Here is a 24,283-nt window from a genome sequence, read left to right on the forward strand (position 1 = left end):
AGCTGATTTCCGTAGCCAATATTTTCGCCCGTGAATATTCTTAGCCCTTTGTGTGTATATCTTTAGCATTTATAGCGAAGGCTGGCTTTATTTTTGCAATTTGATCAATTAACTTTAGCTCACATTTTCTTAATCAACAATTTAGGCTGTTATGCTTTCCTCAATTTCTTACAATTTGGCCAAAAAAACACTGCTGATCAAAAGTTGAGTAAAATCTAAAATAAAACTGCTCAAATTCATGGTTTATTTTATTTACAAAATATGCGCAATCATCTACGAAACATGTTGCATGTAAAAACCTTGAAATACAGGTAAATTGGAAGACAACTAATCATACATACACAGCACAGAGAAATCCCCGATGATGACATAAAACAAAAAACGAAGCACTAAAATTAATTCCGGAATTGGTTGCATTAGTTCCAATGTCCGTGTTTGGGCGGAATTGTTGGTATCAAAGACTTGATGTTTTGTTACTTGTTTCAAATTCTCACAATTTGGCTAAGAATTAAAGCAGCAAATAAGGCAGCTTAGACGTCATGGAATCATACCAAATTTGAAAACACGACTATGGAGTTTAACTTCCATACAGTATACAAATCAGAAGGAGAGATCATCGTCGTGGGTCTTTTTTACATGTCCGTCTCGAGAGGCGTACTCTTGGACCGATGGGGTAAGAAGAAATTTTCGTTGGATGAGGCCAAGTAGCCGGTGGTGACTGCGTGTCGTGGCACTTCCGGTACTCCCGTATCGAAATTCGTTTCCAGCAGCGTTTGCGAACGCGTAGTCATTGGTGGCCTGTAAACATTCAACATTTTGAGTTAAGGAAATGAATTTTATGCAAGTTTTTCCTTTTTTGTCATACCGGTTAATTAAAGGTTGCATTTTGTTTTGGCCGGATGCGTCATCGGGTCTTGGTCTGGATTGAGGCAAAGTGACGGCCGAGGCGGCATCCGAATCGTCCAATTCGCGTTTCATGGCCAAAGTTGAATCAGTTATCACGCTGGCCGTCGAATAGTTGTCCATAACACCGGCTTCGCTCCTTGAGCGGATTCGGCTGTAGTCTGGCTCGTTTATGGAACGGCCTGGCTGCGGATGGTAACTCACCTGGAATTGGAAAAGCCCAAAAAGAATGAAGAAAAACAAATTTACCATAAAATCATAAAAATGAATCAACTTACGGCTCCATTGTGATGATGAACGCTAACGCTGGTCGTGATATTGCTTTGGGCGTCGATGGAATAAGAATCTCCCCACATGTCGGAAGGCGGTCGAGATTCCGGATGTGAAGCGTAGGTGGATGTGTCCCGGAATCCCTGGTTTTCAAAAGTCAACTGACCGCCGTTCGGATGGTGATTAACCACGGCCGTTTGACCCGCTGGACGATTGACTCGGTGATCCAATTGGGAATAGGAGAAACCTTGTTGCGGCGGTTGAGGCAAACCCACCGTGTTGGCCGGATGTTCTTCCGCGTCGTAAATGCTGTAAGAACGATTGTCTTCCACCGAAGATTCGAACTGAGATTTGGCGATGGAGTCGACACTGCCTCCATTACGGGCGGAGGGGGGCACCAAAGGCTTCCGCCGAGCGCCGGCCGTATCCAAGAAACCGGAACTCGAAGCCAACGAGTTAAAGGAGCGGATGGAACGAATCGATCCTCGGATGGAATTCCGTCTCTCAAACCGCTCTTCGGCACGGTGTTTGGATTTGCTGGCCCAAAAAGCCACGCACAGGATAATCAGGAGGAGAGCAGCTGCTGAGGCACCCAAAAGGGCAACTGTCAAGGCGTCGTCCGTCCATCCAAGGGGATCCAAAATTACATGAGGATCTGTTAACAAAATCAAAGAATTAAACAACAATTCCAACAATACATTTTTGGATAAGCTCAAACTCACCGGCTTCGCAGAGAAACGGAAGCAACAAATCACAAGGGGACCTTTCCACTCGACGGTTGACGAAAACGACACACTGACCGATCATGTCCAGGTGTTGAACCCAAACTCGGGCGTAGTAATCGAAACCGACTTGCTGCGAAATGAGGAATTCCATGACGCCGTAATAATTGTTCATCAAGTAAGGCAACGAAGCGTTATCCTTCTTGCAGAACTCTTTGGCGTCCGAGAAGTTCATGGGTACGCCGATGTAAACGTAACAGGTGTCGCCGACCTGCGTCCAGCCTGGATCGCATTTGCCACTCAGAACGGTGCGGTTGTTCAAGTAATACGGCTCGAAGCGAACTTGGAGCAATTCCGGTATGTCCCGGAAGTCGCGGATGCGACCAACAACGGCCGTCGTCGTGTTGTATCCCCACCAGTTAGTTCCAGCTTCAATGGCCGTCCGTTGCATCTCCAAACTACCGCAATAATTAGATAATTAGAAGATTAATTTTTAAAACATTAAACATTTTGATGAAAGGGTTTCATCGTTCAACAAAAACAACAAACTAGACATTCAACATGCAATCGAGACGAAGAGGAAGATTAAAGATTACCTCGCTTCCCAAGTAGCGTTGCTGGATAGGTTCCAGGATAGTGATAGGAATAAGTGAATAATAAATAAAAGAGAAATAAAACAAAATCATGCAAAAAAAGAACTAAAGAGAAATCCAGAATGAAGATTCAAAATACCCAGTCCAATTCAGAGCGATCATTTCGTAATCATTGTCCGGATTGTAAAAAACGTTGTTGATGTAGCGCTGCCCGCTGCTTCCGGCGATGACGGTTCCACGGCTGTCACGATCCATGGCGTAATTCCTGTAATCCAAACATGGTGGGCCCGTTAAAAAAAATGTTCAAAATCCGATTGATTCGATGATGAAAAATAAATTACTTGTGAAAGCTGTTGTGGTAGAAAGTCTGGTAGATGGGCAGACGAACGCGTCCGAAGCCGTAGACTTCCATAATGTGGTAGCCAAGGTTGTTGAAGATGTGATTTTCGGTGAGGTTAGCCACCACTTGATCCAGCAACATGACGTTCTTGTAGCGGACGTTGCTCCTCGTGACATAATTGTGGTACAGCGTGACTTCCTGATAGGGACTGGAGCGACGGCCTTGCAAGTAAACCGTTTCCGTCACGTTGTTGTCGGCAAAGACGTTGTTGTGAATAACTGCTTTGAGCGCGGTCGGAACTCCGTTGGAATCCGATTGAATTTTTAATCCGCCTTGATTGCGCCGGATCAAATTATTCTGAAAAAAAAAACAAAAAAACAGACGGAATGATTAATACGAATTAGTTTATCGTAAGAATAAAAGAGAAACTTACCCTGAATAAGAGAGAATCCATATTCTGGACGTCCAGGGCTACAGCCGCTTCTGATGTGCTGAAATTGCCATAGAGCTGGGCTCCGTTGTCGACAATCTGATTCCACTCCATCGTCAAAATAGGATTGATCTCGCCGGCGCTTGAATAGTACACAGCACCCGCTCTGTTGTGGAAAAATCCGGAAAAGGAAATGTTGTGGCGGATGTCTCGACCTGGTAATAAAAAATTTAAAAATTCCGTTACACCTGCCGCTAAAAAGTGAAAGTCAACCATAAATTATACCGAATCCTATAGCTGCGATGGGCAGAGTGATAACCTCCGCTATGAAACCGTACGATCCATCATCGCCGGAAGAATGGATCTTCAAACTCAAACTGGGTTTCTTGCTCCGATACAATCGGTTCTCCATGGCCGGCCCGGTGGTGGTGGAAACGATTTGTGCGATAACCGTCGACGTGATGTTGTAAATGTCGCCGTCGTAAAGCGTCAAGGAGTCGGGGTCCCACGGCTGGTTGGTCGAATTGACCAAATTGAGCTGCAACAGCCGGAAGCCGAAGGTTTTGACGCCGTAGCGACTGGTGAAGATTTTCACGCAATCAGCCGGCCGGTTCTCGTAGCGATAATAGACCAAGATACGCTCCTCGACAATCACTTGTTTCCCAGGATCGCAAGCGTCCAGAATGCCGAATGTGTTGTACGGAAGACCCCGAGCGAAACGAAGGGGACTGAAGGCGCTGAGATCGGCATCGCGGGTCTCCCCGTTCAACATCAGGACGCTGAGTCCGATTCCGCCGTTGTACTCGACCCGGTTGTCCAGCAATGGCAAGTTGAGCGACGGAGAAACCAGAGAAATACCATCGGATGCGCAATGAGTGATGTTGACCTGTTGAATGGTCGGCGTACGATGGACGGACAAGACGGCGGGGCTTCTTTCACCGTGAAGAATTCCGGCGCCAGTGATGTGAACGTAATAGAGCCGGGAATGGCGCTCCAAGTTGGGATCCAAATGAACGGGCAGTCCTGAACGAAGTTCCACCAAGTTGTCCTCGAACGAGGAGACGGAAAAGCGGATGCCGCCCCAATAACTGGGCGATGCTTCCGACGTCCGGTTACCGCAATCGACAAAGACAAACTCTTCGCTGTCCCACGGGCAAGAATAGATATGATCCCAAACCTGGCCGTTCAATCGAATATCACAGTCGTCCAGTCTCGATTCAGTTCCTATTGAATGAAAAGAATAAATTAAATTGATTGGGGAAACAGTTAAAAATAAAATCAAACAAATCCTTACCGATGCACTGGATGGGTTCCGGCCAATGACGAACACGACTCAGAGTGGCCAGCTGGAATTCCCAACGACGTCCAAAGCTCTTGTACTCGTGGAAGGTGTCGAGACCGAGTTGTCGGCAAACGACCCGGGCGTTCTGTTCGGTGAATCGACGGTCACAGACGGGCACCCACTGCTGCGTTGTCCGGTTGTAAAGCTCCAGATACCCTTGCCGGGCTCCAGGGAGGCACTGTCCTTCAAGGCACAATCGGACATTGTCGTCCTGGCCAGCTGTCACTTGACGAGTCAATCGGTAGTTGACCGTCATGGCTGAATTCTGCGCTGCTGGACGCATTCTGATGGGCGCTTCCCAATGTCCCTCGGCGTGGAGGACTCCCAGGACCAGAATGCCAACGCTGGGAAAGAATTCCAGTTCGACACCAGGCATTATGGTCAGTGTAACGCCGGGCATGACCGTCAAATCCGTGTGGACGATGTACGGTCGGTCCCGTCTCAGCAGGACGAGGTCCTGGAAGAGTCGCCCGCCCAGTCGCTCAACGTCCATCATAGGTGGGAGGATATCAGAGAAGACAGACTGGCCACCATCCCACGTAGGTTCCAGGAAATAAGGCCGGAATGTAGCGATGGCGTAACTGTTCCAGTCGTCGAAATCGAAAATGCGTTCGCGAATGTGTTCCAGCTCTGGTGTTCCCCAATAATTGCGCTGGACGTTGACGAAATTGTCCAGTCTGGAAGAGCGAATTCCGGCCAACAGTTCGTAATCCATGGCCGTGTTGGGGCCGATCATGTTGTCTGTGACGTTCACCTTCTGGACACCTTTCAACGACAATAACAAATTATTAAAATTAATTAAATTAATTATTAATTATGTACACAAATTTAATTTAAATTACCTTTCAACGCCACGGCGTGGGAAGCGGCCAAGTGCGGATTGGACATCATGGAACGGGTTGCGTGGCCGTTGTCCTTGACGACGTTACGGGTGAAATAGGCGGAGACTTCGCCCAATATTTCCGACTGGCTGTCCATGTCAAATTCGACCATAAAGTTGCCCGTGTTCCGGCGGACAGTATTGCGCAAAATGAACATCTCCTTCTCCATGCCGCGGAAGCTGATCAAACCCGGCTGGCCTTCGTTATCTTCCAAAATGTTGTCCGTCATGTTGAGTCGGGCAAAGTGTCCGCCGACGACCATGCCGAACTGTCGATTGGCCGTCCAGGTGCTGTCCGCCACGTAGACGGAGTGGGTGTAATTCTCGTTGTACTGGAGCACGTAAGGCAGGCGGATGTCGAATCCGCCTCCCCGGTTGTTGCGGATCGTGTCGTTCTGTAGAATCCAGTGGAAGAGGTTGTTGGAATCCCGCAAATCCCGGCCGTTTTGCACGATGGCCCGTTGATTGTCCGCCACCGTCGTGTAATTCATGATGTACTTGATCTCGGCCAGCGGATGACGTCCGGAATCGCGATAAGGTGTGTGAACCAGAACAGCTTCCTCTTTGCTCTGGGAGATTTCACATCCGATCAGCTGGATCGTCTCGTTGGCTTTGCGGAGGTAATGATGATTTCCGCCCGGACTGAGGAACAAATTGTAATGAAGAGATGAGAGACCTTTGCCGTTGCGCCGGATGTTGGTCGACGAGATGGACAGCATGGGAATGGGTCCAGTAAGTAGTCGAGATCGCTGGACTTGCAAATCCGTCCGCCTGTAAGCTGTCAGTAAGATGAGCATGCCGCCCTTGGCATCTTGTCCACTTTTGTATTTGATCGTCAACTTGTAGGAGCTGCTGACTGTCGGGAACGATGTCAAATTGACGCGAACGTTCCAGACTTCGTTGCTCAAGTCGCCGTAATCCAGCAAGAGGACGGATTCCGTGCTGGAATTCTGGATCGGATTGATGACCTGCATGCCGATGACGTTGCGCTGATCCGTCTGGATGATGAGAGTCGATTCCACCTCCTCTTTGGCTTTTAGGCGACTCGTTTTCAGGTAGCGGGGCTCGTCCGGCACAAGTTCCAGAGTTCCCTTCGTCTCCGGAATCAGGATGAATTTGTTGGCCTTCAAAATGCTGAGCCAGCCGACCATTTCCCGCAATTCCTGACGGGCAATCATCGGATTGTAATGGATGCCCGACTCGACATTGTCTTCGATGTGGCACTCGGCCAGCTGGAGCCCCAAACTGCGCAGGCTGACACCATGGCCGCGATTCTGAGAAATGTGGCTGTTCTTCAAGCTGGGAATCCGTTCCGGATAGTAAATATCCGAATACATGATTCCCAGACCGTCGTGATCGTTGCCGACCAATCGGAGCCGATCGAGGACGTGATGGTGGAAATCGATACGAACGGCCGGCTGGAACGAATGAGTGGCATAATCGAAGAGCCCGGCGCGCTCGACTGTGGCCGACCTGAGGACGGATTTCTTGGCCGTCATGCCAAAACGCAATCCAGCCCACGAGACGTCGTGACAGCGCAGGCCGACATCCAAGTCGTGACCGCAATAGTTTTCCGTTTGGTTGACGGTGGGTTGATGGAAACACGATCGAACGTCCGTGTCCAGCACGGAGCAGTCGACGTGACTCATCAAGACGGGATCCTCCAGTCCGATGGAAGACTGAAGTTGGCTGGAGTCGATGAACCAGTCACGAGGGTTGAGGACCAGTCCCATCTGGTGGCAGGCCACAGCGGCTGATTGCCTGGTCCAGCCTTCGTTGCAAACACTGCCCCAACGGCCAGCGATTTTCACTTGGAGGCGACCTTCACCGTTGCTGGCTCCCCCCACCAGCCTGACGGGCACTTCCACCGTTGTATTCTCTCTAATGGAGCGATCCATCAGCGAAAAAGTGATGCTTCCATCGGTCGAAGTGGACCCCTCGGCCACCAATTCACCACCGATCATCATGCCCAGCGAGTGCTCGAAGCGGAGAGTTACCCCAAAGGCGACTGTCAGTCGACCGGTTGGATGGACGACAATGTCTCGAGTCACGTGATACACACCAGGATCAATAAGCTCTTCCTGTCCGGTAACTTCTCCTCCGATTTCTCGACTGCCCGGCGTGACGAACGTGGGAACGAAATCCTGAATGTTGGACTCGGCGTCCGTGTCGAAATTGGTGTCGTGAAGGAGGAACGGCTTGAAGGCCACGCGGGCCAAATTGTAGCGATCCTTGCGGTCGAAAAGGCGGTAGTAGATGTGGCGCTCGGCTTTGCCGCCGAGCCAATTCCGGACGGCGGAGATTTCCAGCTGCTGGTCCTCCAACTGGGATCCGATTTCGTAATTGGAGTCGGGATTGTCGATCATGTTGCGGGTGACGTTGACGTTGCTGGAACCGACGACGACAACGGCGGCGACTCTGGAACGCGGGTGGAGTCCGACCGAACTGAACGGCTGCCGGATGCTGTTCCGCTTGATCCAGTTGCGAGTGAAAAACAATTTTTGGGCGTCGCCGGAATACTGGGACAGGCCCAGGTTGGCGACGAACAAGCCGGAATTGAATTCGAACCGGTTGTTGATCACTAAAACATCGCTGGACAGGGATTCCAGTTCCAAAGCGTCCGGATTGCGGATGAGTAGGCAGCCCTGCTGATGGTTGCGGAAGAGATTGTGCTCGATGACGGCCACCATGGATACGGCGGGAGACATGACGAATCCCACCCGCTGATTGTGGTGGAACTGATTGTGTCCGACGTGAATTTGTCTCATAGGAGCGGAAGGATTCCAGCAAGAAAGGATCTCCAAGGCGTTCCATTGGCTTTGATTGAAGATGTTGCCGCTGACGTTGACGCTTCCGGCCGTGCAGAAGTTGCCGACCATGACGGATGTCCACTGGTTGGCCGTCAGGGTGTTGTAGGCAATGATAAACTCCTGATTCAGGGCCAGCTTCAAGGAGCTCTGATTGAACCAGGCGACCACTCCATGGCCCCTGTTGGATTCGATGACGGAGTAGGAGACGTTGACACGACCGCCGGAATAGGTCATGTTGACACCGTCGCCCCAGTTGTATCCGACGAAACTGGAAGTGACATTGACATCGCCGGCGCCGTCCAGGACTTGAACGCCGGCCATTCGGTTCTCTCTGAGCGTTGACCCCTGGACGTGCAGAAGTGATCGAATGTTCTCGGTCAGAACGCCCCGAGCGCCGTTGCTCGTCACGACCGAATTGGTCAAATTGAGATCGTAACTTTTGCTGAAACCGGACGTCAATTCCATCTGTAGGACAGTCCGGCTGGAAGCCCGGGCCGTGTACAAGATCCAGATGGCGTTCCGGGTCGTGGTGACACTTTGAGGGCGGGTGCTGTTGGTGATTGAGAATTTGGCGATGAGCGGCGAACGGGAATCCGGTCCGTCGTGGACGACAACGTCGGCGGATGCATCGGGTTTGTCGGCCATTAAGTAAACAAAATGGAGCGTCAAAACCTGGCCAAGAGTCGAAGTGAATCGCTTCTCGCAGCGGGCATTGGCGATGCTTTCGTGGTAGCTCTCGGCCAGGATGGGCAGCGGGTAAACGGGATTCGATGTGCTGGCCGAAGTGCAGAGGTCGTGGGTACCGACCACGGCGTCTCCTGACTGATCGCCCGGTCTGGTGTCGTGAAAGACGTACTTGACACCTTCCTGGCCGTTGTTGGACACTGTGCAGGCGTCCAACAGGACGGAACCGCTGGACGTGTTGACGTAAATTCCGTATCCGGCGTTGCCCGTCACGGTGGCTCCGCGCATCACAACTGGAGAGTCCGGTGACGTCACATTAATGCCGTTGTAAGCCGATCCTTCAACCCGGAGTTTATCCATTTGTGGAGCCACTCCGACGCTCTCCAGAGCAGAAACGATTTTGCCGTCACGGTCCACTCCCGCGTTCAAAATGTCCACGTAATGCAAATAAGATTCCGACATCTTTGAAACCAGAAAAAAAATTTCAATCAAATTAATTTTAATGGTCCTATTATAAGATTATTGAAATACTAGAATAAGGGAAAATGTTTAGTAAATTTCCGGTCTAGAACGGCCACCATTTGTTACAATCTTATCCTCTAGGGTTATCTGTTGATGGCCTTTATCTCGTTAAGAGATAAAATCCAGCCGTATGGTTCAAGGCTTCATAAAACCAGTGCGCAATATCCTTTCTTGTTTGCTCAAAAATGATAGTAAGAAGAAAGAAAAAATAGCTACCCCCCAAATAAAACAAATACACAAGTTTTTAAAACAAGACCGGAAATCAAAAGTGATGGCGCGCGCTCTGCGGTTTCCGCTTTTGATTTTCGTTTTCTTCTTTTTTTGGAAGAAGGGGGAAAAAAGAAAAAGAAACGAGAAGGAAATAATATTATAATGATAATAATTGAACATGTTTATTGAAGGCTCATATTCACCTTGACGTAGAGGGTGTTGCCCTGCGTCAGGTCCTTCTTGTGTCGGGCGTGCTCGAAGCGGATGCCTCGCCAACGGGTGCCAACAAGACCCGATTCCGCCGAGTAGTAACCCGAGCACTCCATGCCCAAATCCGGATGGTAATCTGTACGCAATGGTTATAATAATTATAAGGAAATAAAGCCAAACAAAATAATTTATCATTAGCAATTACGCAACGTATTTCCGTTGCTTTCCAGACGTTGTTTCCTTCATTTATTCAAATTTAAAAAGAAAACGGTTTTTTTACTGCTGTTCAATGCTTTTTTTGTTCTTAACGGAATAAGTCAAAGAAGGGAGGGGCGGGGGTGAGAAGGGGGTTATCATTTTGTTACTTCTCACGACTATTGTTCGGCTCCGTCAGTCACGTTTTTCTTCGCTTCCCCCCCCCCCTACCTCTCGCAACGTCTTCCGGAAATTGTGTGTTACGTGACACACAGACGGCAACGGCAGACCGCGGTAACAGTCGAGCTATCCTATTACGGCTGTGATTTCTGAGTCAGCCATTTCTTTTGTTGTTGTTGTCTTTTTTTTCCTTTCGTTCGCTACACGAGGGCGGTGGTTTTCCAAGGTACGAAACCGCACAAACCGCTAGGACCATATTTCATAGGGACCAACCGATTTATTGACGAGACGTCGCTATATTTATAGTACGTGTTATTATTCAAAACCACCCTGGACCGGATGCGATCGGTTCTACCGAGCGTGTCTTTACACAAGGCACAGGGCGAAGGAGAGGATTGGCAGAGTTCAGTGGCCTGCCGATGGGATGGTCGATGGGAAAAGCAACAAGAAATAAATGAAGGGCCGAGTTAAATCGACGGGCTCTCTTACCGCATACGCCAGCGCCGACTCTTCTGGAATTCCAGTCGCACTGGAAAAGACTGGATCCGCCTGGATAGCATCGCGGGTTTTCCAGTAGGAGAGGACGGCTGGATGAGGAATTGACGCGGTCCATCCATTGGACGTAGCGTCCTCCTTTATAGCCCATCTGTCGGCAGGTTGTCTCATAATCCGTCACGGTCCAGCTAAAAATTATGGTTGGGGGGGAGGATGAATAAAAGAGAAAAAAGGCAAAGAATTATGTTTATGAATGAATAACAGAAGCAGCATCCGGCTGGATATTATTATTTTTTTAAAACCACGCCCCAATTCGACTCACTTCCGAGAGTTGGTGCAAACGGAACGCCATTCACCCAAATGGTTGATCTGCAAACGGCCGGACAATGGAGTAGGTCCATCGACTAACCGGACATCAGGTAGCGACCGAGCAGGTCCCGTTTCCATGGCGTTCATGACAATCCTAGCGTCTGCATTGCCCTGTGTTAGCAGACGAAAATCAAACAAAAACAAACAAACAAACAAAAAAGGCGAATTAAAATTATGAACGCAGAGATGAGTCATTCAACTTCCGTTGTGTCGTCCATGTTTTCCATTGCGTGATAACGTGAAATTACTACCGACGATTGTGTTATCAGGTTGCATAATGACAAAACTATCTTGGCACTCCTCAAAAAAAAAAAATGAACACAAGTCTCGAGACTTTCTCCTCGTTAAGAAATGAAACAAACAAACAAAAATCAGAGTTCACCTTCACGCCAGGTGGATTTTTCTCAGGCGAAAAGAAACGAACCAAACATTTTCATTTTCGTTTAGGACGTTCACCTCGTTAATTTCGGACATGTGCTTGTGTATACGGGAACAAACCCGTAACCACAACCGTCATGGACATTGAAACCCGCAGATGATTTACCAATAATTTGATATAACAACCGCATTAAAAGAAGGAGAGACAAAAACCAAATTGTTCACAGTACGAGACAGATATCTGGCAACGCTTCAAATAATTTCCAAAGGAAATTTACTTTACCACATCCATCGATCAAAGATGGAATTATAAGTGGGTCATTCAAATTAAACCCTTTCATGCGTTGGATTTTGAATCCGAGACAAAGAAGAAAGTTCCCAAACGATACGACCCCGCCCGGAACGAATTCAATTCTCTTCACTAAACTTGTAAAATTGTTATAACAAATTTTTAAGAAAATTCAAAATGTGTTACCTTGGCTATGAGGGCACCTTTGACGAGAATCCCCGCACCTGGATGGAAGTTGATGACGACGCCCGACTCGATGTTGAGCGAACCCGTTTTTTCGATATGAATCACATCACGAATGTGGTAGGGACTGTGTGCCCTGGTCATGAACTGACTGTCCGTCACACTTGGGTTGAAGATGGACTCACTCACCGTTCGATGATGGCAAAGAATAACAAGGAAACAAGAGACGGCCAGCAATGTGGTCGTCGGCCACTTTGTGAAATGAAAGCGTCCAGGCTTCATCTCTAAATCGTTTGCAAAATTTTTCTTGTCTAATCGACTGGACGTTTTTTTTCTCACCAAGGGCACATTTTCCCTGCACCAGAGATCACACGATTTAGCAACGAAATCGCAATGAGGAATTGGAATGAAATTTTCGGTTAGACAGTTGCAGGTAGCGCGAGTGTAGGTTGGCAGCACTGTGTCGGGGCAACGGTCGACTCTCAACTGCCCCGCCTCACAACATTTGAAACTCTCCCGAGTCTTGAATGTGCAGCCAACTCCACCGTTTCTCTCTCCCCCACCCCAACGGCCTCAGCAACACACGAGAGAGGCCACTGTGTAAGTTAAGATGAAAAACAGTAAACTCCCTCGGGGCGTGTATACCTGTGGGATGTGAAGATACAAAAAAAATGCGGATGAAAAGGAGAACAGAAGAAAGAAAAAGGAAGGGAGTTCAAGAGGAGGTATATACTGACAGCACTGGGCCGGCCAACAATGGGGGATTTGTGGAGCTTACGGACGGACGGACGGAGCGCAGGTAGAAGAACAGGTCACGTGACTAAAAAGGAATGTGCGTGTGGAGAAGGAGGGTGGTTGAGAAAAACAGGTAGATAACAGCATTCGAACACCATCTAGCGTTTTCAAATACGATTATCGTGATTTGAAAATTTCAAATTTTGTTATTTTGGAAGGGTTTATTATTGCTGTTTGTTTTGCCAACAACAACAACAACACAAACACTCGTAACGAAACAACAATATAAATGTTCCAGTTTTTTTCACGAACTTTTTTACCTAAAAGAGGACGGGATTGAAGTATTCAGGAAGAGGCAACCACGCTAAATGTCTCCACATCGGCAAATAAACAGCACAGTTAACGAGTTTTCACATAACTATCTTTTAAAAAGTAATAATATGAGAGAGTTTCTGACTTGTAAATCTATTATTAGAACTAAGTAAAGAGCTGCCAGCCTTTTTTTTCTTTCTTTTTGGTCAGTCAGATCAATAAATCTTCTACTGATCGATCGAAATGTGGCACGGAGTGTGAGAAAACGAGAATTGAAAATTGAAATAACAATCTAATAGCAACAACAAGTAGTCCAGTGGAGAAAAAACAAAAACCGACCACAGCCATGTTACCTGGCTACACCTATGTTCCGTACATAGAGGCGCTATTACGACACACTGATTGAAAGGAGGCAGAAATGCATCTTGAGGATTATGCATTACCTTTCTTTAAAGGCTACCGAAATATAAATGGAGATTTTAAGTAATCGGGCAGTACGAGGTAACCAAATAACTGGTGGTACTTATCATAACAGTAAAGATGGGGGTGGGGAGAACTTAATCCAGAACAACTGAAAAGTGAGATGGAGAGGAATGACGGCCATACGTGACAAAACCAAAAGTGGGCAAGAGTTTTTTTTTCTTAAACGCAAGTATTATTCGAGTCGTTTGACAACCCGTTGAAAATCCGAGCCGATTCATCTTCGCTAGTATCTGGAAAAATGTATACAAACAAACAACACATTTTAGTCCATCCTTATTTGACTGGTTTCAAATATAGCATAATCTCACCCCCGTTATATTCGAGAACTAGACTGCTCATGGCGTCCGTCACTGAATCGGCAGCACTCATCAAATCTTGGCGCCAATCAAAGCTGCCTGTGTTGAAATTACGATTGGGATTATCCATTGACGGGGTGATGGCGGCTTGGTGGGATTCGGCCTCGACCGAAGGACTTTTCCCACGGCTTGGGGTAGAAGACGTAGATGGAGTAGAACGGGGCGATAGCTGCTGATTCTGGGAATTGAAAAACGAGGAGTCACATGTTAAGAGCCGCACTATTTGAGAACCAAGGATTTCTCAAATTACTTTGATCATCTTCATTAGCGATTCCAATTGCACCATAAGTTGTTTGCGAGAGTCTTGTAATCCATTCAGTTGCTGTTCAAGCTCCGATTTCCTCTGCCGCAGAACGCTCAACTCTTCCATGAGGGGATAAGGTCCCGTTATGACCCCTTCATCCATTTCCTGCTCGTGACTGCACAGAGATCAATAGAATTTAGGCCAAACTTCTTTAAAATGTAAACCAACAGAAACACGGGGGGTCGTACCGAATACGAGCAATTTCTCTGAGAATTTCTTGGTTTTTATTCTCAAGCTGAGCCAATAGTTGGTGTGCACTGGTGCTGCTACTCTCTTGCTCCGGACGAGGATCCTTCTGATTTTCTGCTAATTTAGCGGCATAGCGCGCAATCAATCCGTGTTCATCATCTCCGCGTTGCCACGAACGACTCAAACTTCCCGTGTTATTTTGCACTTGGCTGGTCTTCCATGTCTCGCTACCTCCCAATAGAGAAGCGTTGCGTTCCAATGTCGCTGATGGCGTTGAACTATAAAAATGAAAGGAAAATGCATGCATTAATTACTAATTGGACTATGAAAAATTCTAAGTGGTTTATTATGGGGTAATATGTAATTCTAAGTCTAAAATAGCGATCAGATAATTAAAAAATGGGAATTAAAAAGGTTTCCCATACCGGGAATCGAACCCGAGCCTCTTGGGTGAAAGCCAAGTATCCTAGCCACTAGACCATATGGGATATACCAAAAGGGCTTCTTACATATACGTGACTGCAACGGGTCTCTCTGGACCCTCTAGTGTTCTCCAAACTTTGGTACGATTCTGGTCGTAGTCGGACGTGGGGCTTCTCACGCACTGAAGGGAACGCCTCAAAGATGCCGAAAACACCGATTCCTTTGGGGTTTTCTACATTAAACGTCAGGAAATTAAAAAATAACAGTTAATTCTAGCCAAAACGGTTCGTTTAGCTTGCCAATCTATAGCATGCTCACTTATATACCTCTTCTGCTGCCTGAAGCATCAGTAAGCGTGAATAAATAAACGAGCATATAATAAGCATATCAAACGGCGTTTAAGAGATATCCCAGTCAAAAGATTTCGTTATCTAATGCCCCTTTCAACATACCGGCGTGTGATGCTCGCGAATCTCGTGATCGGCATTATGCGACTCCGAAAAAGAAAGTCCACGCCAAAAACATTCTTGACACTGATGGCTCCATGCCGAAGGACATTTGGTACACTTGTATCGTAAACCGCTGAAACGGGTGCGTCCACAAGAAACGCATTCCACGGGATGAACGACTGCAAGCAATTAAAAAAGGTAATTTCAACGGTCAAGAGCATCCAATATGACGTTCTTGGGTATTACCATTTTCGGCAGCTGCGATACGATGTATGAGAGGAAGCCAAACCAATGACGGAGCTGCCGCAGGGTCACCCAAGAGGACGTCAAGGAATTCATTTACACTCACTTTGGAACCCTGTTATGAAAAAGATATAAGATCAAGTTCTTAATAGAGCTGTAAAGAATACAACAAACTCATTAAAATAAATACATTTGGAAAGATTTCTTGAGCCATTGCCGGCCTGTAATGAAATGAAGGCTCTTCTCCAACTGCAGCTGTTAGAACAAAACACTGACGCATGAAGTCTTCAAATTTTGGGGCAACAAGCTGTCCATTCGAGTCAGACATTTGAGAAAAAGCATCTGGAAGCAAATGCATTTGTGTTAAATCCAAGTTTGTGAGTAAGAAGGAATAGGTAGCCTACAGCGAAGCTTATCTGCCAACTTTCCACCACACAGCACGGCTAAAATCATTTTGATTGTAAAGACAGGGATCCTATCAGTTTCTTCATTCCTGTAAAAGATTGTAATTTTATAGAGCTCCATTTGGCAAAGTATTATCATCACTTACAGGTTGTAAACAGACACAATCCACTTGATAAGATACATGGTCGCAGGATCAACATGAAGCTGTTGCCCAATGGGGACCCGTTTGTTTAAATGAACATACAGGGTGTTTATCAAAGTCTCAAGTCGACTGAGAGTCATAGGTGTGTAGGGCTCCACCGAATTCAATCCATTTTCTCTGAAGGCCTCAATTAGATTCCACACATCGATAAGGTGCACTGTAGAGATAACAACCAAATGAATTCAATTCAACTAGAAAATATTTTAGGAATGTATGAATGTGTTACAATGAGTTCTTCGCTGAATGAAACGGAATTTGACAGCCGTCCGATAAGAAGCTAGACGAATGACGTTGAAATTCTGCGTGTGGATGTCATTTGCCAAGTCCAATTTGCCCGACTCATTTTGTTCCATACTGATCCTAGATATTCAATTATATTCACGTACAACGATCGATTTTCAAACACCCGAGAGGTAGTAGAGTGAATTAGCTTGGTATTCAAAGCCTGCTAAAATCAGAACTGCTTTAGTGCTACCGCTAAGCCGATCTGTACGACTTCGTGAGAAAGAACTAGCAAAACAACAAGCACCCTGCACTTTGATATTATGCAGCACATGCAAAAACAAGGATATAGCTTGATCAGCTGTTTGGAATGCTAAACTAGCTGCAGCGCCTTCTCTGAAGTTGTTGATACTAAACAGACTGCATGGAGCATGCCCGAGCACGCCACATAACGTCGTAACCCTCGTCTAGAAATTCCCAATATAACGCTTGTGTGATTTATTTTCCAAACATGGTTAGAGTGTAAGACGTCTGGTGTGTTGGTCGATAAGTAAATACAAGCGGCAGATTGATATCTATTTGAAGTTTTCAAATCTCGCCTCAGATTTCTAGCAAGCCATAAAGTAAATGCCCTTAGCGATAGCCATACAACCTAACGTAACTTTGATTAAAAAAGGAGATGTTTTGAGGCTTGGAGCAAAGGGTAAAAAGACGTCCAGCACACAAGGATTGATTATAACTTGCTAATTCAAATTACTATGCAAAATGTGAAGTAAACCAAACCTCCTGCTGGGATTTCAATTAGTAGCACAAGCACATGCGTTTAAATTGCGGATGTTTGGCTACTACTGGCTTTTTATGGGTACTGTAAATGGTGAAAATTCGAAACTGTAAAAAGATATGTTCACGGAAAGCTATTATTCCAATTTCCGTACTCCACCCACTTGTAGTTTGTTTATATTTATAAAAACGAGGACACGGGATATCCGCCTTCTTTATTAATGAAATAGCCGCTTGTATTTTAGTAAGTGTGTAAAATATTTGTATGTAATTTACAGCATTTTTTCACTCTTAGTTCTCTTTTTAATATTTATTTATTTAATAACACCACTCAGAACACGCTGACTTCCTTCCAGTTTCTCACAAGGAGATACCGGAAACGGTCCTCAATGGACAAGAGTAGATACTACCGAAGCAGTTACACTCCCGACCTGCTTCACGCTCAGAAGCCAGCGTCGTTACTCCTCATCGTGGGTTGAAAGGAGACAAGTTTCTGGTGGGAAACAAGTCAAGATATACTACAGAAATGATCCTGTGAAGTATGATCTTAATTAGTCGTTGGTTTGGCGCAAGTATTTGATGTTTTCATAAAAAGAAACAGCAGTGACGTAACTGAATGCTTCAAAATACAATCTGTAGACGTATACACAAATATTTCGTTCTAGTAATTGCACAGTGCACGAAACTGTAACTTGAAGTAGAGTGTTCACTTAACGAATATTATTAATCTTGATAAGAAAGAGGTATAAATATATAATTCTCAAAATTAGAGACGATACTGGAACCGAGACTGCAAATTTATAGTTTTTTTTTTTCTATTCCTGCCTAGTGTTGGAATGTTGCCACATTTACCATATTATTACCGCTTGCCGCTTGGAATGTCCAAGACTCCAAGCATGCTCCAGAAGCGGGAACATTTAAATCTGGATTGATATCAAGTAATCGACGTGGAAGTTTCTCTTTAGTCTGGCTTTCTAGAAGTTTTTAGTTTTTCTATTTATGTTGGTGTTGGAAAGTTGCCACATTATCACATTATCAACGCTGGTAATATTCAAGTGGGAAAATTAAAATCGGGATTGAACTCAAGTATCGTACTCGACGTGAAAGTATGCGAAAATTGCGGAAAAATGGTCGTGGAAACTTGTTTCACTATTCTAATCAAAACGTGCTATGATCATCAATACCCAGACATCACTTAGCGGATTACGATTCGTGAGCCGGGAACTTTCTTCTCGGGAGTTTGAGTCGGATGGAGTAAGCAGGTATATACAGACAAAGTAAAGAGGAAACTTGCTAGCCGGTGCGGGAATGGTATAAACGGGTGCGGTTTACTCTAAAACCTTATTGACTGGGGTCTGGCAAAGAATAGACAGGGAACTTGGAGGCCAATGGTGGAGTTTACAGGGGTTGTTTAGATAACACGAGTGAAATGAGTTGGAAACAGAGGGAGCCGGAGCGGAGTAGAAGGAGAGGGTTTGTATATGTAGGGTTTACTTTGTTTCCCTTTTTTACTTGTCATCAGACACGAATACCTTCCGTATCCGTCAACCTTGTGGGTAACGATTTCAAGAGCGGGAGACAGGGAGAAGAGTCCGGTAGGAGCCTGTTGTAACCACTACTCTCCGAGTGACTGTATGGTTACAGCAAGTGTATAGTCATCCTGGGCTGATCCCTAATAAAACGTCATTAGCAAGAGTTTCTTTGTTTCATGATACATTTCTAATAGTACCAAATGGTTTTCTGTTTTGAAAAGTTTAAATGTTTTGAGTGCCAACGTGCCACGAGTTCGGGAATGTTTTATTTCATTTGGATGTTTAGACTAGGTTCAAAGATTGGTAAAACGACTCACACATAAAAAGACAAAGGTTACTAGAGAAAAGGGCAAATAAAAGACAAGTCAATTAGAAAAAATAGGACTCGTCTTGAATCATTCGCATAGGAGAGACAGATAGGCACAACACGTCATGGTATTGGTATCAAATGCATTACAAGTTGCACTCGTTTCGGTCATAATTTCATTTCGGCTCAGAGAAAATGCTGCGGCGATAAAATCAGCCGCAAGTCAATTTAAATTAAACAAAGCAAAGCCTAAACCGCGTTTGGAAGAAAGTCACATCAAAATGAATGCACCGGGAACGACTATGCAATTAGTTGCTTTCCTGATTTCCTTGTATCTAGACTTGAATCGATGTATTCCCTATTTAAAAAAAAAAACAATAATATTAATAATTTAATTCATCGATTTTTCAATGGAAATGTAATATGGGTATTACTGAATTATCGATGGCAGTTCTGGAGCTCTGCAGATATATTTGTGAGCATATCCAAAGTTGTAGTGAAATTCTACGAACTGCACTGGAGGCCATTCGGCAGGACGCTTGTTCAGCGCTACTTCGTAAAGCTAGTCGAAGAGAAAAAAATCCAATTAAGTTTCTGAAATGACCAAAACAGTTATAATGATAATTACCTTCTTGGCAAGAATAATGGGGATCACTGCATCGTCCTGAGCATGTAGAATCAGAATTGGGCTGTCGATTTTGGGAATATGCAAGTCGCTATCAAAGGCAAGATCATTGGCGACTAGAGGTTCGGTGAAAAACCAATCGAATGCGGGGATAGGACGGAAGATCTAGTAAAAAAAAGTGTTAAGTTATAGTTTTGAAGATCTTAAATATGTTTATTTTACATATGAAAGTGGGTGATTTCGAATCTCATCTCGAATGTTGTTGAAGGGGGCTTCCAAAATTAACCTATCGGGAGACCGTTTCTCGCTGCAAAGTTGTCCCACCGTTCTTGAAGCAACACTGTTGGGAAATTTAGAAATATTTAACTATAATAATCACATTTTGAGTACTATATAGTCACTTACCCAGTACCAAGTGAATGGCCCCAAACAACAATCATGGCATCCTTAGAATGTTTCTTTATGTAATTGTAGACAGCTGTTGCATCAGTAATGACACCATCTTCAGACATATGGGCCTGAGTTGAGTCAGCATATCCTGTGAGTAATAATACAAATTTAGTAAATTACGTGGTCATGGAACTCTTGGCAACACAGATTACTATACCTCTATAGTCCATAGTGACCACATGGTAGTTTAAAGATTGCAGGATTTTATACAATTCTATACGATGACTGCCTGCCCTTGAGCCTGAATTTCCATGAAGGTATAAAATAATGGGATGGCCTGAAGAAAAGGAATCTTCTGGTGTTTCAAACTTTGCATCCATCACAGACTCTGGCAAAATGTGCCTGGTGAAACCAAAATTTGTAATTAAAATAGAAACTTGAAAACCATTATCATCTTGTTATTACCAAACTCCCACTTTGACATCTGCATCAGTCTCCAAGTACAGATTACGTGCTCCACTCAACCCTTGGGATTCCGGGTCAGCAAAGTCCACCCCAAAAGGCCATCGCACTAGAAAACAAACTCAGCATTTCAATTAAACTAAAACGAGATTACATTTGATTGTCTACTCATTACCATATGGTAAGAACACCATATGCCTTTGGAAAGTAGGCAAAAAGCGAAACGCCAATGGAAGGCAAACATAAAGAATGAAAAAAATGAGGCCTATAATCTGCATGAGGGAGATGAGGGATCTGGAATATAAGTTGTCACAAAAAAAGCGTCACTTAATATTGTTGTTGAAGCGCTACTGTGTATATACTTTGCACACGACAAACCAACTGAAAGTATTATTACCGCTTTAGTAGCCTAATCCTAAAAAATGGTTTCATAAGAAATCGGGTCAGTGCAGATAGAGCTATTGCGCAATTAAAAGTTTCGACTCGAAGTCCTCAGAAAGTATCTGTGCAACCAGAAGAAGTCAAAGTATATTCATGACAGATATGAGACGGAAAAAAGAAAACAATCATCACACAATTCACAGTGAAGTGAAATGTGAATAATGTTGATGGTCGTCTGCTTGAATGGCGGGCAGATTTGGAATTTTCGGATGCTGGCCTCTGGCTACCAAATTTGGAACTGAACTTCTGTTACGCAACGACAAAAAAAGAAATAAAATAACAACACAAATCAATGCAAATAATGCAAACATATGCAAAAAACACTGCTATGTCTTCAAAAACATGGAACGACAGCGTTAAAAAAATCCGTGAGTCTTAGTCATTGAGCTTCCTTTTTACGAAACCCAGGAAATGAGATGTCGTGAATTAAGGTCGGGTACATTCACATATTACAAACAAAAATAAAATAAGCTGTGCTGTATAGTGTATAACACAGCGAAACATCAATTGAAACATTTGGCTGAATTTGCAGTCCATTTTCCTTTGTAGTTGCATAACACATGTTCATAGTTTAGTAAAGCAGTTGAATAGCGTTTTATTAAGTTTTGGCGCCATAGTGCAGTATGGAATAAGGAAGAGAGACTATCACAAAACCGACTATAGATATTACATTTTTACCCCGAAATGGTTGACGACATTGCGTTAAAGGAACCCACGCAGAGATCGTGGGAACGAGTTTTTGGTTAGTATGTTACTCGGTATGTTATTATCTCAAAAACTTATTTACAGGGTAGGTCTACGAGTTGGGATGCGTCCGTGTGGTACACGTGCGATCATTTTTTTACAGGCGTGTTTGTGTCGGATAAACCTATACTAGTTTCCAATTTCATTCGATCACGCACACATCTGAGCCCAATTGAAATGCAATTATGAATGAAAGTATTAAACATGAAAAACCTTTGCCGAATTCTGAGCGTTCCCTTTTACAATGCTCTCAATAGAAGAGCGGAAAATGTCGCAGGGAAAGTTTCCAGGTTATTTTCTGTTCGGTTGTTGCAGAGGCTTGCGATTATGCCTTGAAATTGATAACTAAAGTATATACAGAAATAACCCAAAAGCCTTGAACCTTGTACCAGCAGAGAGCAGACAAACGGTTTGTTAAAAAATTGGAGTCCTGAGACGATAGATAAGGGCGACTCTTAATAATATTATGACGCTATACACTTGAATTCCAGACTTTGCCTGGGATTATTAGATTTGTTTGTATTAGACTCGCCTTCATGCCGTCTGTCATCGGAGTAGTGGCCGTCATTCTCTTCATTCTCTACGTCGTATTGCCCTTAATATTTCGGTATTCTCCGGCTTTCCAGAGACAACTTGTGTTCTTGCCCTACACCAGTAAGTTGAATATACCTACATCTCCTTTTACTCTCTACGCCATTGCATTTATGGGCCTGAATCATTGAACATAACGACGGGCCTATCTTGATTATTCTTTTGAAAATAAATGATTCAGTTGGTTTACGATGGCCGATCGCAGTGAATTACAGCCAACCTGAGCTTCTCGGATTGAGTGGGACGAGGAATTTTTACATGCCCACAGAGCCGAAAATATCCGTGGGTGTTTGGTAATTTAAGAAGAAATCTACGTCACATATTTCCCTTTGAATAATAATTTGTTTTTACTATCGGAATCACAACTGAATTCAAGGCACATTCTACCGGAAAACTTGACTGACAAATCTTTCAAAACCACCGAAGAGAGTTTAGCTTGCGGAAATCCGGTCGTACTTTACTTGCACGGTAATTCCGGCTCAAGAGCCACTGGCCATCGTGTGGAACTCTACAAACTTCTCAAATCTCTTAATTATCACGTGATGTCTTTCGATTACCGAGGTACTTAATTCTGAAAATTTATTTAATCAGCAAAGTATTAAATCATTCTTTAAATTATTCGCCAGGATTCGCAGATTCGTCCAATGTCGTAATGTCAGAAAACGGAGCCGTCACGGACGCCACTCGAGTTTACCAATACATTCGAAAATTCTCCGGGAAATCAAAAGTGATTGTGTGGGGCCATTCGCTCGGTACCGCGTGAGTCTATTAAATCCTCCGTCTCAAATTATGTATCAAATCACCTTCTATGTTATATGAATACAGAGTGGGCACCAAGATGGTAGCCCAATTGTGCGCAGTCAACCAGCCACCTGACGGTTTGATTTTAGAATCGCCGTTCAACAATATCAGCGACGTGTTTCGAAATCACCCGCTAACTCTCGTAAATATATAAATGTCAAGCAGCGGTTTATTCTCAATGGCTATTGAATAAAGCCCGCGATCTAATTACACGCTTCATTGAATTGATCCGATGCTATGGCAGCTCTATCGGCCATTGTCCGTCGTCGACCGGTTTTTCACCGAGAGGCTGCAAAGTAACAACGTGGCGTTTGACAGCGACGTTCACATCGCCGGCGTCGAGTGCCCCACCCTTATCCTCCATGCAAAGGATGATCCTATTGTGCCCGTTTTCCTAACCAAAAAGGTATGCGCTGGAACATTCCACCGGTATATGTTTTTTTGATAGAAAAAATCCTGTACAGCTCTAAAATCGGTTCTTTTCTTATCTCCATGTAAACAGCTCTACGAGGCGGGGCTGAAATCCCGGCCTGCTGAATGGTCTCCATTACAGATGGTCGAATTCCACGAGGACCTGAACTGCGCCCATGAATACATTTGCCGAGTTCCTCAATTGCCTTCCATTATAGAGTAAAAATCGAAAATGAAAAATGTTTTTCCCCATCAAAAGGGATGTCTTATATATTCTTATTAAGCCTTTTCTCTTGTACATTTTTCACAGGGAGTTTCTCGCCGGATGAATATAAAGGATTTGTTCGTATAGGCCTATATAATAATCAGAGTATTATGTGTGTGTGTGCACAAAACACAACATTTTTTCTTCTTTTCGTCATCTTCTCTCGTGACATTTTTTTTTTTCTTCTTCGTTTCCCAAAATATTTCTTCTGCATGGCTGAACCCGCGTCACCAAAACCTGTAATTCGACCTGTCCTTCCAGGATTTTCTACCCTTCCCCCCCTTTCCCTTCCCTATAGATATAGTCACTCAACTGGCAATGGGCATACGATAGGGGTAAAGAAAAGAGTTGAACCCTTTTTTTTTTTTCTTTGAACAAACTAAAATAAAAAAATAGAAAATTCTAAAATGAAATGCGGCTGTGTGTCACCCCCCTTTTTTTGTTTGTCCACTGGCTTTTGTCATCGAATATAGTCTGGAACTAAATTTAAAATAAAAACAAATTTTTTTTTGGTAATAGAATGTCAAACACGAAAAAAATATGTAAATCAACGATGAGATGAAGAATTTTTGTGTGTTGAAGCGCTTGCGCCGAAAGGAGATGTTT

General features: G+C 44.6%; 4 protein-coding genes and 2 non-coding genes across 11 annotated transcripts; 1 reads left to right on the plus strand and 5 right to left on the minus strand.

Annotated features, from left to right (window-relative positions):
- Positions 1 to 230: 230 nt before the first annotated feature.
- On the minus strand, positions 231 to 12,800 carry LOC124205412 (protein bark beetle-like). 2 transcript variants are annotated; one of them, XM_046602838.1, is made up of 15 exons: positions 12,009 to 12,800; positions 11,109 to 11,266; positions 10,781 to 10,974; positions 9,910 to 10,052; positions 5,443 to 9,436; positions 4,553 to 5,365; positions 3,544 to 4,482; positions 3,262 to 3,473; positions 2,830 to 3,185; positions 2,628 to 2,753; positions 2,492 to 2,512; positions 1,896 to 2,353; positions 1,182 to 1,828; positions 866 to 1,107; positions 231 to 798 (listed from the first exon to the last, which is right to left on the minus strand). In XM_046602838.1, exons 1-15 carry the CDS (start codon positions 12,285 to 12,287, stop codon positions 633 to 635), a joined length of 8,748 nt encoding a protein of 2,915 aa, XP_046458794.1. In that variant the 5' UTR covers positions 12,288 to 12,800; the 3' UTR covers positions 231 to 632. The 2 variants fall into 2 exon arrangements, with proteins under 2 accessions (XP_046458794.1, XP_046458795.1); XM_046602839.1 differs by lacking the exon at positions 2,492 to 2,512.
- Positions 12,801 to 13,312: 512 nt separating this feature from the next.
- LOC124205413 (dystrobrevin beta-like) lies at positions 13,313 to 16,786 on the minus strand. 2 transcript variants are annotated; one of them, XM_046602840.1, is made up of 12 exons: positions 16,333 to 16,753; positions 16,050 to 16,263; positions 15,904 to 15,992; positions 15,690 to 15,841; positions 15,503 to 15,614; positions 15,260 to 15,435; positions 15,134 to 15,145; positions 14,894 to 15,039; positions 14,384 to 14,662; positions 14,142 to 14,310; positions 13,844 to 14,069; positions 13,313 to 13,765 (listed from the first exon to the last, which is right to left on the minus strand). In XM_046602840.1, exons 1-12 carry the CDS (start codon positions 16,457 to 16,459, stop codon positions 13,695 to 13,697), a joined length of 1,773 nt encoding a protein of 590 aa, XP_046458796.1. In that variant the 5' UTR covers positions 16,460 to 16,753; the 3' UTR covers positions 13,313 to 13,694. The 2 variants fall into 2 exon arrangements, with proteins under 2 accessions (XP_046458796.1, XP_046458797.1); XM_046602841.1 differs by lacking the exon at positions 15,134 to 15,145 and having other exon boundaries at positions 16,333 to 16,786.
- Trnae-uuc lies at positions 14,801 to 14,872 on the minus strand. Its single transcript has one exon. It is a non-coding gene; the product is annotated as a tRNA-Glu (tRNA).
- Positions 16,787 to 17,434: 648 nt separating the features above from the next.
- Positions 17,435 to 17,657, minus strand: LOC124206346. The gene has a single exon (XR_006879686.1). It is a non-coding gene; the product is annotated as a small nucleolar RNA U3 (small nucleolar RNA).
- Positions 17,658 to 18,887: 1,230 nt separating this feature from the next.
- On the minus strand, positions 18,888 to 21,052 carry LOC124204258 (lysophosphatidylserine lipase ABHD12-like). The gene is made up of 9 exons (XM_046601304.1): positions 20,822 to 21,052; positions 20,600 to 20,718; positions 20,428 to 20,533; positions 20,180 to 20,364; positions 19,978 to 20,110; positions 19,795 to 19,912; positions 19,576 to 19,737; positions 19,382 to 19,509; positions 18,888 to 19,305 (listed from the first exon to the last, which is right to left on the minus strand). Exons 1-9 carry the CDS (start codon positions 20,854 to 20,856, stop codon positions 19,248 to 19,250), a joined length of 1,044 nt encoding a protein of 347 aa, XP_046457260.1. The 5' UTR covers positions 20,857 to 21,052; the 3' UTR covers positions 18,888 to 19,247.
- Positions 21,053 to 22,100: 1,048 nt separating this feature from the next.
- Positions 22,101 to 24,173, plus strand: LOC124204390 (lysophosphatidylserine lipase ABHD12-like). Of its 4 annotated transcripts, none has more exons than XM_046601444.1 (8): positions 22,101 to 22,263; positions 22,382 to 22,493; positions 22,577 to 22,761; positions 22,827 to 22,959; positions 23,026 to 23,143; positions 23,246 to 23,407; positions 23,513 to 23,631; positions 23,723 to 24,173. In XM_046601444.1, exons 1-8 carry the CDS (start codon positions 22,146 to 22,148, stop codon positions 23,739 to 23,741), a joined length of 966 nt encoding a protein of 321 aa, XP_046457400.1. In that variant the 5' UTR covers positions 22,101 to 22,145; the 3' UTR covers positions 23,742 to 24,173. The 4 variants fall into 4 exon arrangements, 2 of the variants coding, with proteins under 2 accessions (XP_046457400.1, XP_046457399.1); XR_006878862.1 differs by having other exon boundaries at positions 22,102 to 22,263; positions 23,246 to 23,430; positions 23,504 to 23,631; positions 23,723 to 23,761; XR_006878863.1 differs by having other exon boundaries at positions 22,102 to 22,263; positions 23,246 to 23,430; positions 23,723 to 23,761.
- The last annotated feature ends 110 nt before the right edge of the window (positions 24,174 to 24,283 follow it).

Source organism: Daphnia pulex, chromosome 10 (genome assembly GCF_021134715.1).
Source record: "Daphnia pulex isolate KAP4 chromosome 10, ASM2113471v1".
Lineage (NCBI taxonomy): Eukaryota > Metazoa > Arthropoda > Branchiopoda > Diplostraca > Daphniidae > Daphnia > Daphnia pulex.

Bases quoted from the DNA above. Each gene is read 5' to 3' on its own strand.
- LOC124205412 (XM_046602838.1), bottom strand. From the start codon at position 12,287: ATGAAGCCTGGACGCTTTCATTTCACAAAGTGGCCGACGACCACATTG. The intron at 9,437-9,909 runs GTGAATATGAGC...CTGGTTTCAAAG, and splicing joins GCAACACCCTCTACGTCAAG to ATGTCGGAATCTTATTTGCA. The intron at 3,186-3,261 runs GTAAGTTTCTCT...TTTTTTTTTCAG, and splicing joins TGGATTCTCTCTTATTCAGG to AATAATTTGATCCGGCGCAA.
- LOC124205413 (XM_046602840.1), bottom strand. From the start codon at position 16,459: ATGGAACAAAATGAGTCGGGCAAATTGGACTTGGCAAATGACATCCAC. The intron at 15,993-16,049 runs GTAAGTGATGAT...AATCTTTTACAG, and splicing joins ATTGTGTCTGTTTACAACCT to GAATGAAGAAACTGATAGGA. The intron at 15,842-15,903 runs GTAGGCTACCTA...ATTTGCTTCCAG, and splicing joins GTTGGCAGATAAGCTTCGCT to ATGCTTTTTCTCAAATGTCT.
- LOC124204258 (XM_046601304.1), bottom strand. From the start codon at position 20,856: ATGAAACCATTTTTTAGGATTAGGCTACTAAAGCG. The intron at 20,111-20,179 runs GTATAGTAATCT...TATTACTCACAG, and splicing joins GGTCACTATGGACTATAGAG to GATATGCTGACTCAACTCAG. The intron at 19,306-19,381 runs GTAATACCCATA...TTTTTTAAATAG, and splicing joins GAACTGCCATCGATAATTCA to GGAATACATCGATTCAAGTC.
- LOC124204390 (XM_046601443.1), top strand. From the start codon at position 22,146: ATGCCGTCTGTCATCGGAGTAGTGGCCGTCATTCTCTTCATTCTCTAC. The intron at 22,762-22,826 runs GTACTTAATTCT...ATTATTCGCCAG, and splicing joins GATGTCTTTCGATTACCGAG to GATTCGCAGATTCGTCCAAT. The intron at 22,960-23,025 runs GTGAGTCTATTA...ATATGAATACAG, and splicing joins GGCCATTCGCTCGGTACCGC to AGTGGGCACCAAGATGGTAG.